We start from the raw sequence: 15,162 nt of genomic DNA, 5'->3' as shown, positions 1-15,162 counted from the left end.
ACAATCCCAGAACAAGGTACTGATTGCAGAAGACATTGCTATTTTCTCTCATCATGACGAGTCAAGGACCGGAAAACCACAACGTCGCCGTTGGGCGAGCGACGACCTCACTGCCGGGCAAGCGGCCCCACCAGGGGTCGTCGTGCTCCTGCCAGACAAGGTAGCCGGACCCTTGCCCTCCAGCGAGGGTCGACCGGCCGCTCGCTCGAGCCACCATGAAGATGCAGCGATTTAACTTTGGTGCTTCTGTCCTGCAATGCCCCTTTATCTTTTAACCATTGAAACCCGTCGATTCACTTCCTACTCTATTGAACTAAAAGGTCAAAGCAAGATTGGACCTAATTTAAAAAAAAAAAAAAAGTGAGCAAAAATGAACGATCCAAAACGTGAAACTGCAGCCCATTTTGAAAGCAGTGACTGAAACATGGCAACGACGAAGCATCGGCGAGGTTTCGTTGATTGCAGTGCTGGGCGTGAAAAACCATCGAGACAAAAACAATAAAAATCCGGTGAAACTAAGCCTCAAGTGCACGCGGTAAGAAGAACCAAAGCTGTCGGCACGAAGTCCAACTCTAATCAACAAAACGACAAGCTTAAACCCGACTTCAACCATGAAGAATAATTCGAATCATATTCTCAACACGAACTGCCGGTAATCATCTAAGGTAAAAACTAAGTTTTGAATAAGAAAAATTAGTTGTTTTGGAAAGAGATGAACCTAGCCGATGTCCACCAGTTGGTTCAGAGTGTCGCCGACGCCTTTGGCATCCTCCAGCGAGGCTGTCCCTTACCGGTGCTTTCTTTTCAATTTTTTTTTTATTTGTTTTAGAAGGGCGTACTTAATATTTTATATGAGAAAGCAGTTTACTAAGAATTAGATGCAAAAATTAAGGGTCTTGTGCAAAGTCAACGGACGCGGAGGGGGCAGTTTCCCTTTTTGTTTAATTTTTTTTTTAATCTTCTAAGAGGTAGGCGAATATGTATTGTTTGCACTTTTGTTCCTCCGTCATTCAATGGGACTTGCTTGGCCCGCTTCGATGTGTGACCACCACGTGAAAGGCAGTCGCCAAGGGTGAGTGGAAGGTGCCTCCCTTTTCCAACATTGTTGCATAACTAAATGCCTCTATGTGTAGAAATTTTGAATTCCGGTTGTTTGCCTGGAAGAGTCGATGAAACTCTGCAACTTTTAGTTTCATCTTGGTTGTCAGATAACTTCTTCCACTGCTAAGCTTAAATATATGCCTTAGGTCGCGGTAATGGCCTGTGCCCACATGACGCTTTAATCACAATGTGGAATTGTTGAGGGTAAAGCCTCAAGAAGAGCCTTCAACGATGGCCTGCATATCCCAGAGGGGGAGCTTCCTTTCGCTTCAGTATGAACTAAACTTTCTGCTACTTCCAATACATTCTTGCAAAAAAAACATAGCACGACAAGACAAGCTCCACCGATCCAACTCTTATGGCAAGATTGCCTGAGCACACGGAATTTTAAGCCCACGTAGTCAACTCGAGCTAGAAATAAAGGCAGGAAATTGCTAAAACATCTCAACGTCGGAAGTCATGCTACTCGGAAAGTATATAAGCAGGTAATAAAAAATCAGAAACAGGTTTGCGCATAAGGTCATGCATCAAAATTTATTTCAAAGGAGGATATAATAAGATGTCAAGCGCATCGAAATGCTCTCGAGGAAGAAGACGTGTCCAGCCTTTTGAACCCAGCAAGGATCTTTATCCGTCCAGACATAATTACATAAAAGAAAGAAGAATGTGAGTCATACAGCACACGCTCATAGCTCTTCTTTATATTTGTTTTTTGCCGGTAGTTAAATGCAAAAACTGTGGTTCTGCAACAACAAAAGGGGCCAAGTTCTTATTTTGTTGCTAGGAACAAGATTATGTGAAAATCCCCTCACTTGTTGGTTTTTTAAGGTAGCAAAACCTTCGAATTAATCACTGCAGCTTCAGCAGCTTTTATTACAACGGGCCGGGGAATGTGCCATTCTCTCTCTGCTCGTTCCACTTATCAATCTGCATACAAAAATGATCGTACATAAAATAAACAACACGGCATAAAGAAGTTACGTGACAATCAAGGAGACATATATACAAGATTCTTTCAAATCAACAAACTTCTATGGGCATCATACATGGACATGTGTGGTACAAGTCATGCAGACAAAGATATAGACCTGTGTGGGTCAATTAAATCAGATCTTAAAACCCTTTGAGCAGCATTAACTTGATTGAAATGATCACAATCTTCGAAAAATAATCACGTTTATGAAAGTTTATAATTACTTGTAGCCTTATAGGGATAACTTAGGTCCTCTTTTTGCTTGTTTTAGTGCCAAGATAAAAATTCATAATTAGTAAGGCAACAATACTGGCAAATAGGAGCTTTTGTGACCTCAAAAAACTTTACACATTCAAATAATACCACCTTCACAAGGATGCAGCTATTTGCAAAGTTTCTAATGTTTCTATACAGAATGCTAGTTATATGTATGACTAGGATGTCACCACTTCTAATCAATTCAATGCTGCTAATCATTTTCCTTTTGCTCCTGTCGCCTTTCCCATGCATGACAATGCTAGACAAGAATCGACAACCGCATACACATGTACACATGAATGCAAGACATACGAGGCAAAACATTTGACATCCAAGGCCAGTGATTTGCAAGTGACCGCAACAAAAATATAGCAACAAGAAAGGCAAAAAATAGTAAATGATGATAATCGATTGAAAAGTTTTTTAATTCAAAAGGGCCGTAAACGGAAGAAAGCAAAACAATAAAATGAAAAGGAAAAGGTGTGAAAAGGCGCAAATGGTTTAAGTCTAGGACTACCTAAACAAGCTAAAGAAAAGGGGTAACTAGGCTTGAACAGGAGTTGTGGCTCAAGTTTGGCCTTACTGAGCTGAACAATGCTTGGTATCGGCCCAAGCCAAGACGATTCAAGTCTTTTATTTTTCTCAAAGATATATAAGAGGACCAAGCAATATTTTGAAAATGTAATGCCCTCAATAGAGCATAGATGCTACAATACCAACATTACTTTGTGAAATATTAAAGAAAAAACTGTGTTCCTGTTACAAGTCTAGTCAAGCTTCAGTGAGCAAGTGTGAGGTCATCCCAGCTCCAAGTTCAGTTTATGAGATAAACCTTAACTCATTTATTATGTGACTCGAGCTTGAGCTGAGCTTTAACTGGGTCGAACTCCAGGCAAGTTTGAGTTACTCGATTTCCTTAAATCAAGCTCAGGTGTAGGAACTATAGGATTCAAGTTCAAGCGTTAATGTCATTCAAGCATGAGATTTCACAAACTCAGATTCAAATTTGAGCTTGTTTGAAGTTTTAAAGTTTTACACGATCCAGATATGATTATCACATATTTTGCTTTTCTTCTCTATGTTTCTGAGACACTGAATAGATACCTACAGTGGCTCACGTAATGAAGCCAAACTGTAATGAGTGTGGTATTTCATGCATGTACATACCAAATAAGAATATTAAAATTCTTCTTCTGAAAAAAAGCGAAGCTAGCATCTTAATTGCAGATTATTTAACACCGCTATATGAGTAGTACACATTTAACAAATCTAAGGAAAAAATAATGCACGTTACTCATTGAGTAAACAAAAATGTCAGTGCAATAAAAAGATCAAGGGTACAGAAGAAAGTGAAGTTAGGAGTAAGATGTTAGCTGTAGACTACTTTGTGGAGTTTGTGGTCCACCACTGTCACAATGCCAAGATATTTGGCATGGCATGGGACACATAACACATGCTAGGCGGAAAGTATATGTGACATAATTGATTTGTATGTATATTGTATAGATAATATATAGTGAAAGTCAAACTGGCATGTTTAAATCTTGACCCTAGCACCTGGAAATGTTCATGTTAACTTATCATTGATCTTAAAATTGCAGTATGACACTAGAGGATAGTTGAACATTGAATCAAAATTTTGAAGCCATAAGGCCCATAACCATCTTATGCATTTGTGCATTATGGGCTTCAGGTGCCAATGCAGGATAGGAAAGTTTTGAAACAAAAAGTAGGGTACGAGCCTCACTGATGCAGGCCATTACTTTTTGGTTCTGAGCCTCACAAACTCAGGTTATGAATCACCAAAGATTTTCAGCAGACTAACGTAGGCAGCAATCCAACAGCAATTTGAAAGGTTATTAAAGAAAAAGCACAGCAATGCCACCATATAAGGAGGTAGTAAAATACACAGTTTAAACAAAGTTCAAGATAATAGCATACCCATTCACCAGGGCAAAGAGATCGATAATACTTTGCAAACTTATCACACTCAGCAGCATCTTCTCCTTTTGCAGCTATGCACCTGCAATGTACAATTTATTGATCGATAACATGACAAAAGATCTTGTTATCAAGCAAGCCAGCACAATTCAATCGGCACATTAAGCAATTAATTGTGTGAACCGACAAAAGTGAAACTGGATGCAGGGAAAATAACAAATGGTCTACATAACTAGCTCACCTGTGATACTCAATATAGCGGGTAAAGCAGTGTCTTGTTTGGTTTGTTGTAGGAAACCGGAAGTCTGCTGGTGCTGTCTCAACCTGAAATTCAGAGTTATAGTTGCATTAATATTAAGCAATGACTGGCTTAAGAATAAATGATAATCATAACATTGAAGACTGTATTATATTACCTTGATAACTGGCGCTGAATCATCAGTTTCTTGTGGCTCAGAATCATCATTACTTTCATCTGCAGAAACATCATCAGGATTTGCTATAGTTATTTCTGTGACAACATCAGCAACAAGATCAGGTTTCTCTGCTGATACATCTGCAGCAGCAACAAGATCAGCTTTCTCCATTGCTACTTCTGGAGTAGTGTCAACAGAAACAGGAACAGGTTCCACCGTTGTTATTTGTGTAGCAGCATCAATTTTATTTTCTTCCATTGTTTCTATGACTGCATCTACTACTTTCTCTTGATGCTCATTCTCCTGTAGTATGTCAGCAATCAGAAGATCAGAACAAGTACCACTACAATGCTAGCACAAAGTAAATAAATCAATATGGGGAAAGAGTAGGAGATGAACAAGATGATACTTCCAGGAGATGAACTATATAATGTTAGTATATGTGCTAGCCTGGTGTACTTATTTTGAAGCTGCTATTTAAAGGTGGCAGGCCACAGGGGTAACAGATCCAGATACTAACTGAAGTATATATGACCCTGATTGGTTGAATTTTAGTAAGAAAACGAAATGGGATCATACATGTTCTCATAGATATTCAAACTGGATCACATGTAAATTAGTTGAAGTCGTTGATGCATTTTCTAACAAAAAATTCAGACCAAATCCAAAGGTTAACATCCAAACAATTGGATTCTACTGGATATAGAAACTGCTGGTGCCAGGTGGTATGGCCATGCCTCTTACGCAGATACACATATCGATAAGATTCCTGATATAATTTTTGGGTACAAAACAATAAATGTCATACAACAGAATACCTGACTTATCTTCACTGCACCAGCACCAGAATCAACAGTAGGCTTAGGCGGATCTTGCACCACGAAATAGTCTTCCAGAAGAGTTGGCTGCAACCAGCATGAAACGAAGAAGTTTAATAAGAAAGAGCACTTAATTGTCAAAATGTTGACTAATCCACTGTCTAGTTCCAAGTTTCCAACTAGTTGGTTGAGTTGGCTGTCAACCCTGTGTCTCAAACCAAATACTAGCTGGTCAGACTAGTCAATTAGTTAGCCTATTGTTGGTCGCCTAATTAATCTCTATCCTATAAATATAGATATGTGTATTGTGTGTATGGATCTGTATGTTTCTGTATTTACTTCCATATAAATATATGCATTTATTTATTTATAGTCACCCTACTTGAACTGAGCCAGAACAACTAGTCCCAATTAGTCATTTTCTGAACTTGTATGACTTGTGTCCAACTACTTATTTTGCGAGAGAGAGAGAGATTAACGTGGTTGATCTTGGATGAAAGTGCCTAATATTTGAACAAACAAGACACAAATGTCTAAATTACATAACAAGGTATGCACATGCAAATTGGATGGACGTAAGAATAAAAGGACAACTCAATTAAAACTTAAAAATTCAGTAAATTAAAAGAACTTCATGGTGAAAACGACTTTCTTAAAAGGAGTCATAATAGGAATTTATTTTTTTGTTTGATTAAGTTAACCTTTAAGATTGACGGTGGCAATACAGGGCAGATTTAGAGCTCTCGAATGCAATATGCAAATCCCAAAAAGTGGTAATATGCAGGGACTATATTAGTAGCCAACGGTTTGCAAAGACTTGTATCCTGGAAGTACTCTTCAACAGAAATAAAAATATAGGAAAGGCACCTCAGTGGCTTTCAACACTAACTTCGTTTTTGTATGGTAGAGTATCTTGATTGCAAATGCCAGAGGAAGGGCCTAAAAGCTGGAAGCAGTACAAGAGCCAGAATAAGACAATGTGGTTTCAATTCTTTAGATTTCAGGGGAGTAGGTATCATGCAGACAGTGATGAGGAGATTACATGGGAAGAGATGTAAATGCAAAGGCGTTCTGATCCAAGTAAGAGCAAAAAGCATAACAAAGTTGATATCCAAGCTCCATTGAAAAAAAAAATGAAAGCTCATGGGTGAGGAGATTCTCAAGAATCTCAACTGAAAATTAGACACAATTGAGAACAACTTCCTCTTCTTCTTTCCAAACATGGATTCCCACTCACTCTAACCACTTATGTCAACCACAATTTCGGTTTTAAAACTCAAAAGAGTTAGTTGCGATAGAGTACAGTTAAATGCTGAGGCAAGAAGAATGAGCATGACGTGGAGGGTGAAAATCTGTACAGAAATAGAGCATTAGTTCCTTTGAGTGAACAACAGAAAACCCAATCTTATAGCTGCCTACTCACAGAAACTAGCCTTGCCTAACCGTTTCATGTGGCAATATAGGTCAGTGGTTATCATTTATCTGAATTCATGATCTAGAGAATCTACCATGTAGTATCTCTTCCAAAAAATTGTCACATTCAAGAATGACTGGTACAAACAGTGTCCGCCACATTTGTCGGTCTTTGGTAAATGGACAAAGGCATAATTACTAGTATAAGATACATATCATATCCAGACAGGAATTAGATTCAGAAACAGTTACTTCCAATAACATGAACAAGATAAATCAATCTTCGTTAAGTGGTTAAAATTAAAGGTAGCAAAAAATTTGAACTAGCTTGTTTCTTCAAAGTCTCATGAGGACCACCTCACCTTATGTTCATAGCAAGTATAAGAACATTGTGTTTGTTTTGGAAATTCATTCCGTGCTTTTGGTCCATATCCTAGATAAACACCATGCAGATTTATTTTGCAATACAGATGAAAATATCAGTTTTATTCTGCTTCCAACTCAAGCAGTATTTCCTGTCGAAGCTCTCTAGCAATGATAGAGGACATATCAGGTCTGAGGAAAAACCCATCACAAGTTGAATTAGAAATTTTCCTTATCTTTTTCTCTTCCCTTGTTTACACAACCGAGGATTACCTGCTCACGGGTTCCGCAAGAAAGCAGTAAACTTTGTTGTAGATTGAGCCTCAGAAGAACTCAGATATTGCGATTTGACATTGTAATTGATCCATTGGCATGTTTCAACAGAGATCCCATTATCCAAGATCTCCCTCTATTCAAGGTTCAAACGCATCCCCAGAGAAATTCAGATAAAAGAAAATCATTAGCACATGATTTCGCTTTTTATGTCCTCTGTAAGATCGTTCAATTACGCTCATTATCAGAGGACGAAGACCACCGGTTGAGGTGGAATCAACACACCTCACTAGAACAATTCAATCCTAAATTCAATGTGAAAAATAGAAGAGAAATCATCTAATAGAACTGCATCAGTCGATTCAATTGGGAAAAACACGCAAACATCAGATCAGCACAAGACTTTGCGGAGAAACCAATCTCGAGACGTAAATGCCGTCCTCATGACACGAAAAATGTCACGATCGCGGCAGGGACAACGTGCCAATCACACAACATATACAGACTGTTGAGAAAAAAAGAGAAGTGGGGAGGGTACGACTCTCATTAAGTTCTGCAGATCAGAATGAAAGCACCCTATTTTCTACGGTTCCCTAAAAATAGGAATGGGGACAAGCAACGGAAAAAGGAAGAGAAAAGCATAAGGGTTCATCCAGAGCTCGGTAGATCTGATTGGGAAGCAAGGCCGTACCTTGTTATCGGCAACCTTCTGCTCCGCTTCCGCCATTGGTGGCCACTCTCTCTCTCTCTCCCTCTCCACCACAAGGCGGCTTTACTCTGACTGAGAGCAACACGAATCCGAGAAGAACGGCGAAGAAGAGACCTTCAGCCTCTCCAAAAGAATAATAATCAAATAAAAAAAGATCCAACGGTCTCCAGGAGATCGCCCCCACCCACCCTTCTATGCAAAGAATCTTGCCCTAAACCCCTGCACTATTTCCCCTAAATCCCATAAAACTCTCTCCCCAACTCATTATTTCTCCACAACCGCCTCCGATGTGTCTCAATCCCAGTTTTTTTCTTGTAAATAACGAAAACGATCCTTTTCTCTTCATACTTATAAATATTCAAACTGATGTTGTGTAAGAAAAACGGGTTGCTTGTGACATTGAAATCGACCTCTCATAAATAACATAGGAATAAGATCAAATTCGAACTAACCTTTTGTTTCATATTATTATCTCAATACATAATCGTGTTCTTAAAGTAATATTGATTTGCTCATATCAAACTAAATGATTTGTTTCATACCTTTTATAATCGTACTTATTTTGCAACCAGTCTACGAATTAATTTATTAACCATCGAAGCTACCAAATGGTATAAATTGACAAGTAGCAGTGTTAGAATTTAGGCTTCTTTTAACCGAAAAAGAATTCCCGATAAAATAAAAAGTAACTTGTAAATCTCCAAAGCTTGCAGGTCGTTTCTAGGTTTTTAGGTATTTGTACGGCATAAAAACACTATTTTGTGAAAATCTAGTTTTCATAAAGTTGTATTTTCATATGAAGATAAAAAGCCTGGACCACCATACGTTTATCACCGAAAACTCAATTTCCGTAACAAAAAAAAAAAAAACATGATTTTTTACTCGATATATTCCAGTTGCTATCGTATATCAAACTTTGGCAAACATATATACGCCTAACATGATTTCGTGCGACAAGTTCCTTTCTTTCATATTTAATATTTAAAAACTTGCCGGTCAGTGATGTACTTGCTTTCCACTTTTCCATGTCAATATAAGTTTGGACCTTTGCAATAGTTTTTAGTGATACAAATAAAACAATAATATTCATCTTGTCACAACAGTAGTCGGCTATATATATATATATGAAAATTCACTATTGTCGGGTGCTAGATAGTTAAAATTTAAAAAGCAATCACTAAACAACAATCACTAAATTAGTATCAACATAGTTTATGATAACTTTAGTGACGATCTATGGTCCTTTTAATGGTAAATTTTTAAATTTTAAACTTCTAATAGCTATCTGATATAGCAGCATTGACCTTTCCCATATACATATACCAATAAAGATTTTGTAACATAACAGTTTTTAAATATTCAACTGAACTTGTTTTTTATAAGCATCCTCCAAAACTTGCTTTCGCGGGATGAGGAAAAAAGATCAGTTTCTCTTATTTTGATCCGGAGCCCCGGTCCCATTTTTCCTTTCCTTCCTGTTCTTTCTTTTCTGTTTCATCGTCAGAATTACAATTCTGCTGTTTCCTTTTGTTCTTTAATTAAATACATTCAATCAAAACATCCAAAATATGAATCCACAGATGGGTGAGTATCAGCTACTTCAGGTCAGTTCAGTCCACTCAAAATCACTAGTAACTTCGCTTTCTCTGAACCAGTCTGTGTATCAATCTTGAATGCGCTACAAACCTAAGGAAAAAAGCAGCTTTGTCCTACAGCTTCACCTTGTGGAAGAGTTGGGAAGAGTGACAATCAGCCATGCTAGCCTTCTTGGGTGGCCTTAACAGTAGTCATTATGGCTCCATAGTGTCCTGTACTTGACAAAACAACTGCTCGCTTTAGGAAATTGTCGTTCTTTTACTTTATATTAGGCACCGAAGGCGGTTATTTGAAAGACCAGGCTTGGAATTTATCATTTATCTGATTCAGCAACACCTAGTGTTATTCGGCCTGGAGCTTCCAGTTGGTAAAACAGGAAAAGAGGAATATCTATTTATTTTTCACTGTTTGAAGCACATGGAGCTGGCTATTCCCCACGACAAATTTGCCAGATGAATAGGACGAAGGACCTGGTCATCAACCAGACGAACAGGCCCCATGGTCAGGTACAGCTTGGGAAAAGGCCGAAGCTTCTTGAGACATCAGAATCACTTGCACTGTCCTTCGCATATCAAGGTCTGTCACCACTGGGAATGGACAACTATGACAAAATTTTACTTTTAGCACAAAATTCAATATGGAGATACCAATAATAACTTGTTAACGGTGGATCATCAAAGGCACACATGTACATATACAGAGTACATCCAACATCATGATCAGATGTAGATGAACAGTCAATGCATGTTTATTGAATGTATTTGCAAGAAAATTTTGATAAATGTCGTTAAGGTTACACAGGTAAACAGGGAACTGGACACATACAGCTACTGTGAATCAGGAATGAACATCTCATGAGCACAAGGGACAATTGACAGAAACGAATGAATAAACAGCATGAAAAATAAACGATCAATTTCACGAGCTTCTTACATGCCATTTTCTCCACCAATCTACTCAAATCCATGTCGTTCTCAGGTGCAAACAATGGATGCTCAGACCCAAATGACTTTCCAAAAGCTATCTCCCACTAGTTTACAAATGAAGAACCATGGAAGTTCAAAGCGTCGGTGCTTCCTGCCATTTAGTATCACAGCAGCCAAAAATGTGACAAGTACCATAATGACCTAAAAGGATTCTCCAGATGCATAAAGTACTGGATGCTTTTTGTCAAGAAATTGAACCTATATCAGCATTTGTGTAGTGAACATGCTTCCAGAAGCATAGCGTACACCTGACCTGGTTTGTAATTTAGATCTGTAATTTTTGCATTCTGAAGATTAAAGAGAAATAAGCAATTGACAGGTGAGCGTTCCAGATGTGTGGCTGCATCACTGCAAATGTGGAAGTTCTGAGTCGCATTCTTCATCTAATTTTCGAATCTGGTAGATGTTCAATGAAATCCTTTAGGGAAAACAATGACAGTGTGGAGAAGAAAGGATACCGTGTGCAAGCAGGAAGCTCCACTCTAAAGCGGACCGTGCTCTAGAACATCTAAACTTCAATATGAGATTGAGAGAGCCAGATGACCCATATTCATGCAGTGACATCTTCAGTAAAGACTAGAACTGAAAACAAACATTTTCTCTGAAAACAAAATGATCATTTGTGTCCATGAAAAATGGCATATCAAACAGAATAGGTGGTGGTTGTAGAACTGCTACTTCCAAAAGTTTTTCGTGAAAGACTGAAACCATCACCTGAAGACGAGCATGAATAACTCTGTTAGTATCTATCGTTGGAAGTCTTATTTATGATTTCCCTTTTTTCTTCAACATGTCCCCAAAACGCCGTAGCAATGCCTTTTTCTTTTTCTGTATAGCAGGAGGCACTTTGTTTTCATCCATCTCTTCCAGCTGGGAACAAGTCACGTGGTCATAGTCATCAAAATTCAAAGTTTCTCCATCATCCGTCCTGTTCGGTGACAAATCAGACATCTTATCTATTGATTCATATTGTGGTTCAAAGTCATCTATTTCTGATATATCATCAGGATCATGGGGATCCAAAACCAATTCTTTGTTTTTCGAATTTTCATTTGGTGAAATACTTAGAGGCCGAGCAGAATATGTTTTAACATCTGCTGAGGGTACTTCAATGTGTCTCGAATCATGAAGCCCCTTGGCTGATGTTTTAGGATACTCTGCTGCCCCTTTCGACTTCATTTTTGATGCCCCTTCAATTCCACAGTCTTCTAGCAGCCTTATTTCACTGTGCGGCAACTCATGGTTTATTTTACTTGGCAAACTGCAGCTTCTGTTGGAGTCTTCTACTGTTGCTGCATCCAGCAACTTCATCAGCTTGTCAACATTCTGACGGGCTGCTGCTTCACTTTCCTTAAGATAATCATTTTCATGAATTACACTCACCAACTCTCTCTCTACCTCCGATAAGGCATTCCTAAGCCGTGAGTTCTCAACATTAACAACTTCAAAGGCTTGCCTGGCTGCACTTGCTTCCACCTCAGCTTGTCTCACGGAATCCATAAGCTTGCATTTCTCTATTTCTGCTATTCTTGCTCCTTCCTTAGCTTCTCTAAGCGAAACAATCAGTTTCTGGTTCTCTTCTTTCTCGGCGGCAATTTCTTCTTCTGACATCTTGATACAGTTAATAAAACCCATTTCCTTTGCATTCCATGAGGAAGTAGAATCCTCTGCATCTAATCTGGCCCTTTCAATCACCCCCATCAAACGATCGATTTCTTTCCTTGCTTCATTTAATTCTACTTGAACCTCATCTTCTGAGTTACTTGTAGTTGACTTGTACAACTGTTGTTCAACCTTAAGGCTCTCTGATTCTTTCTGGATAGATTCGAGTTCTGCCTTCACTCGGTTCCCTTCGTTGGTGACCTCATGAAGCACCACCGCCAGATCATCCAGGGCCTTCTTGCTCTTCTCCTCTGCCTCTGTCGCCAACCTAAGCTCATTTCTAAGCGAACTTGCTTCCTCTGCTAGAGCCTGCATGTTTGAAACGGCTAAAAATTCACCTTCTCGTGCATGAAGCAAATCGTTGCGTGATTTTTCTAGCTCCAACTTGAGAATTTCAATAGTTTCACCCATGTTGTGAAGATCAATGTTCCCTTTCTCAAGATGATGGTAAGAAACTTCTAGACCTTTGCTGCCCCGACTGCCTGATGCCTCCAGCGCTTCCATCTTTTCCTTAAGAGAAGATATTTCAAGGTTGGCATCTTGAAGCGACATCTTCGTATCCTCTAGCTGTTCTGTGAGTGAGATCATTGATTCAATTACCTTACTTTCGGATTTCTTAGAAATCTCAATTTCTTCCTCAAGCATCTCGATTCTCTCCTTGCTTTCCCTCAATGAACTTCTGGCCTGAGACTCGGAATCTCTCAGGCTGATAAGCTCGAGCTTCAGGTTCTCCAATAATGTCACTGTTTCAGGTTCTCCCTTTCTTTCCTTCCCTTTCTCGGCTGCCGTCCGAGAATCAGATGCCGACTCTCGAGATTCCGTCAAAAATGCCAGTTCGACTGATAGATCCTGAATCCTCTTGGCATTTGCATCGGCCATCTTCCTAGCCTCCTCGGCCTGATTCAGAGCAAAAGCCTTTGCTTCCAATGCCACAGACAACTCTTTGGTCGCCCTCTCCAGATCCTGCTTAGTTGCAAGCAATGCTGCAGAGTCCAATGACTGCTGTTTCTGCAGTTCCTCAAGCTCAAGCTGCCAAGCTTGTTCCTTCTTTTGTACCGACATGATGCTTGCCCGCTGTTCATCGTCTCTGGGTTTCGCCATCTCAGAATCCTCTTGTACATGCTTCTGTTTCGAGAGAACCTCGCTGAGCCTCAAGTTCGCCTCCTCGGCCATCTTCTTCATCTCCCTGAGCTCTTCAAGAGCTCGTGACTTCGCATCCTCAGCCATAGCCAGCTGATCCTTGGCCTTCTTGAGATCCACCTGGGCCTGACCCAGTTGCTCGTGGAGCACTGACCCTTTCGTCACGGCCCTTTTCTACAGACCCCAGAAGAATTCCATCAAAATGAGCCCCTCCCATCAAGGAACAAAAGAGCAAATGAAAATGGGCTAAGTTTATACCTCAGAAACTGTGCTGCTATTGAGGTGGTTGCTTCTGTTATTGTTGTTTGTGGCGGTGGCGGTGGTGGTGACTTTTGAAGATTTGCGATCTACCAACCTCGCTGATTTATCAGAGGAAGTCTTTGAATGGGTCGAATTCGACCCAGAATCTGGAGATCCCCTGGAGACTCTGCCAACGATCTTAGAGGGGGCAGATCTAGACCCACCAGAAAGCCCATGTACATATTAATCATCAAGAAGCGAAATCAAAAACTCAAAAGGATGGATCCACCATAAAAAATCGATCATCACAAAAACAAACAAAATTGTTCTAGCTTTTGATCGAATATGACTACTTTCTTCAGCTATGCAGAACACTGCTAAAATTTCAATGCGCACGAAAAAGAAGAAATCAGAAACAAATCGAGGTCGAAGACTCATACCGTGATTTTGAAGACGACATGTTGAATCCAGGCTTCTCAGTTAAGATGACGAGACTTGGAGTCTGGAATCATGAGAGAGAAGGGGAGAGAATGAATTTGAGGAGATGAAGAAATGGCGTTTCTGTCCTTCGTCAAATGCCGGAACTCGCGGGTCTCCCGCACCAACACCAGGAGACAACTATCAGGTTGACCCCCAAAGGACTTTCTCTCCCTCTGTAACGCCTTCAAGATGGAAAGAAGTCTCTCTCTCCCTCTCTGTAACGACTCTGCCTGATGGGAAGAGTCTCTTCCCCTTCTCCCTCTCGTCAGACGACGAGCATGCTCTTATTCCTGCGCGCCATGTACTCCGCTTCAGATCACAGTTCCGAAGAGATATAAAATCTCAACCGTTCTTGTGAAAAACTGAGGCCTCTGGTGGATCCCACCACTCCACTGCCTGCGTCGGGGAGGATTAGATGAAGGCAAGTGAATCTAGGCAACTCAAATCCATTTAAAACCGTGATTCGGAAAAGGAGTAAGGCAACTTCCAACGGTCCACTTTGTATCGGGAACTTGGAGTTGCAAATGAGCTGGAAAATTGAAAAATTCCAGATCCACTTACCGAACTCCACCGCATTTCACATGTTAGGTAACATGTTATATTAACCGAACTTCTTTTAATTGGATCTGTATTTAAGTTTAGATCTACGTTTAGATGGCAAGATTTTCAACGCTACAAAGAAAATTTTGAAGGGTGGGATGCGACCGTCGCAGATTTGGATTTGATTTGTGTGGATCTGAATATTTTTTGTTATTTTTCTTGTTAATAATCCGAATCCAAGTCCAGCTCCTTT

The 15,162-nt window shown here is 39.7% G+C and overlaps 2 protein-coding genes across 2 annotated transcripts; both read right to left on the bottom strand.

Moving 5' to 3' along the window:
• Positions 1-1,608: 1,608 nt before the first annotated feature.
• On the bottom strand, positions 1,609-8,420 carry LOC116263356 (cytochrome c oxidase subunit 6b-1-like). Its single transcript, XM_031643064.2, has 6 exons — positions 8,248-8,420; positions 5,508-5,594; positions 4,690-4,992; positions 4,515-4,597; positions 4,274-4,355; positions 1,609-2,028 (listed from the first exon to the last, which is right to left on the bottom strand). The coding sequence occupies exons 1-6, from the start codon at positions 8,281-8,283 to the stop codon at positions 1,975-1,977; spliced, it is 645 nt and encodes a 214-aa protein (XP_031498924.1). The 5' UTR covers positions 8,284-8,420; the 3' UTR covers positions 1,609-1,974.
• Positions 8,421-10,587: 2,167 nt separating this feature from the next.
• Positions 10,588-14,645, bottom strand: LOC116262558 (WEB family protein At5g16730, chloroplastic-like). Its single transcript, XM_031642032.2, has 3 exons — positions 14,330-14,645; positions 13,908-14,103; positions 10,588-13,823 (listed from the first exon to the last, which is right to left on the bottom strand). Exons 1-3 carry the CDS (start codon positions 14,347-14,349, stop codon positions 11,613-11,615), a joined length of 2,427 nt encoding a protein of 808 aa, XP_031497892.1. The 5' UTR covers positions 14,350-14,645; the 3' UTR covers positions 10,588-11,612.
• Positions 14,646-15,162: the final 517 nt, after the last annotated feature.

This window comes from Nymphaea colorata, chromosome 10, assembly GCF_008831285.2.
Source record: "Nymphaea colorata isolate Beijing-Zhang1983 chromosome 10, ASM883128v2, whole genome shotgun sequence".
NCBI classification, from domain to species: Eukaryota; Viridiplantae; Streptophyta; class Magnoliopsida; order Nymphaeales; family Nymphaeaceae; genus Nymphaea; species Nymphaea colorata.
The sequence above is the reverse complement of the archived record's forward strand: the minus strand, read 5'-3'. Positions and strand labels throughout refer to the sequence as shown.

Bases quoted from the DNA above. Each gene is read 5' to 3' on its own strand.
- LOC116262558 (XM_031642032.2), bottom strand. From the start codon at position 14,349: ATGTCGTCTTCAAAATCACG. The intron at 14,104-14,329 runs GTATGAGTCTTC...TGGTGGGTCTAG, and splicing joins ATGTCGTCTTCAAAATCACG to ATCTGCCCCCTCTAAGATCG. The intron at 13,824-13,907 runs GTATAAACTTAG...TGGGGTCTGTAG, and splicing joins ATAGCAGCACAGTTTCTGAG to AAAAGGGCCGTGACGAAAGG.
- LOC116263356 (XM_031643064.2), bottom strand. From the start codon at position 8,283: ATGGCGGAAGCGGAGCAGAAGGTTGCCGATAACAAG. The intron at 4,598-4,689 runs GTAATATAATAC...TCTGAATTTCAG, and splicing joins ATTCAGCGCCAGTTATCAAG to GTTGAGACAGCACCAGCAGA. The intron at 2,029-4,273 runs GTATGCTATTAT...TTTTGTATGCAG, and splicing joins CTCTTTGCCCTGGTGAATGG to ATTGATAAGTGGAACGAGCA.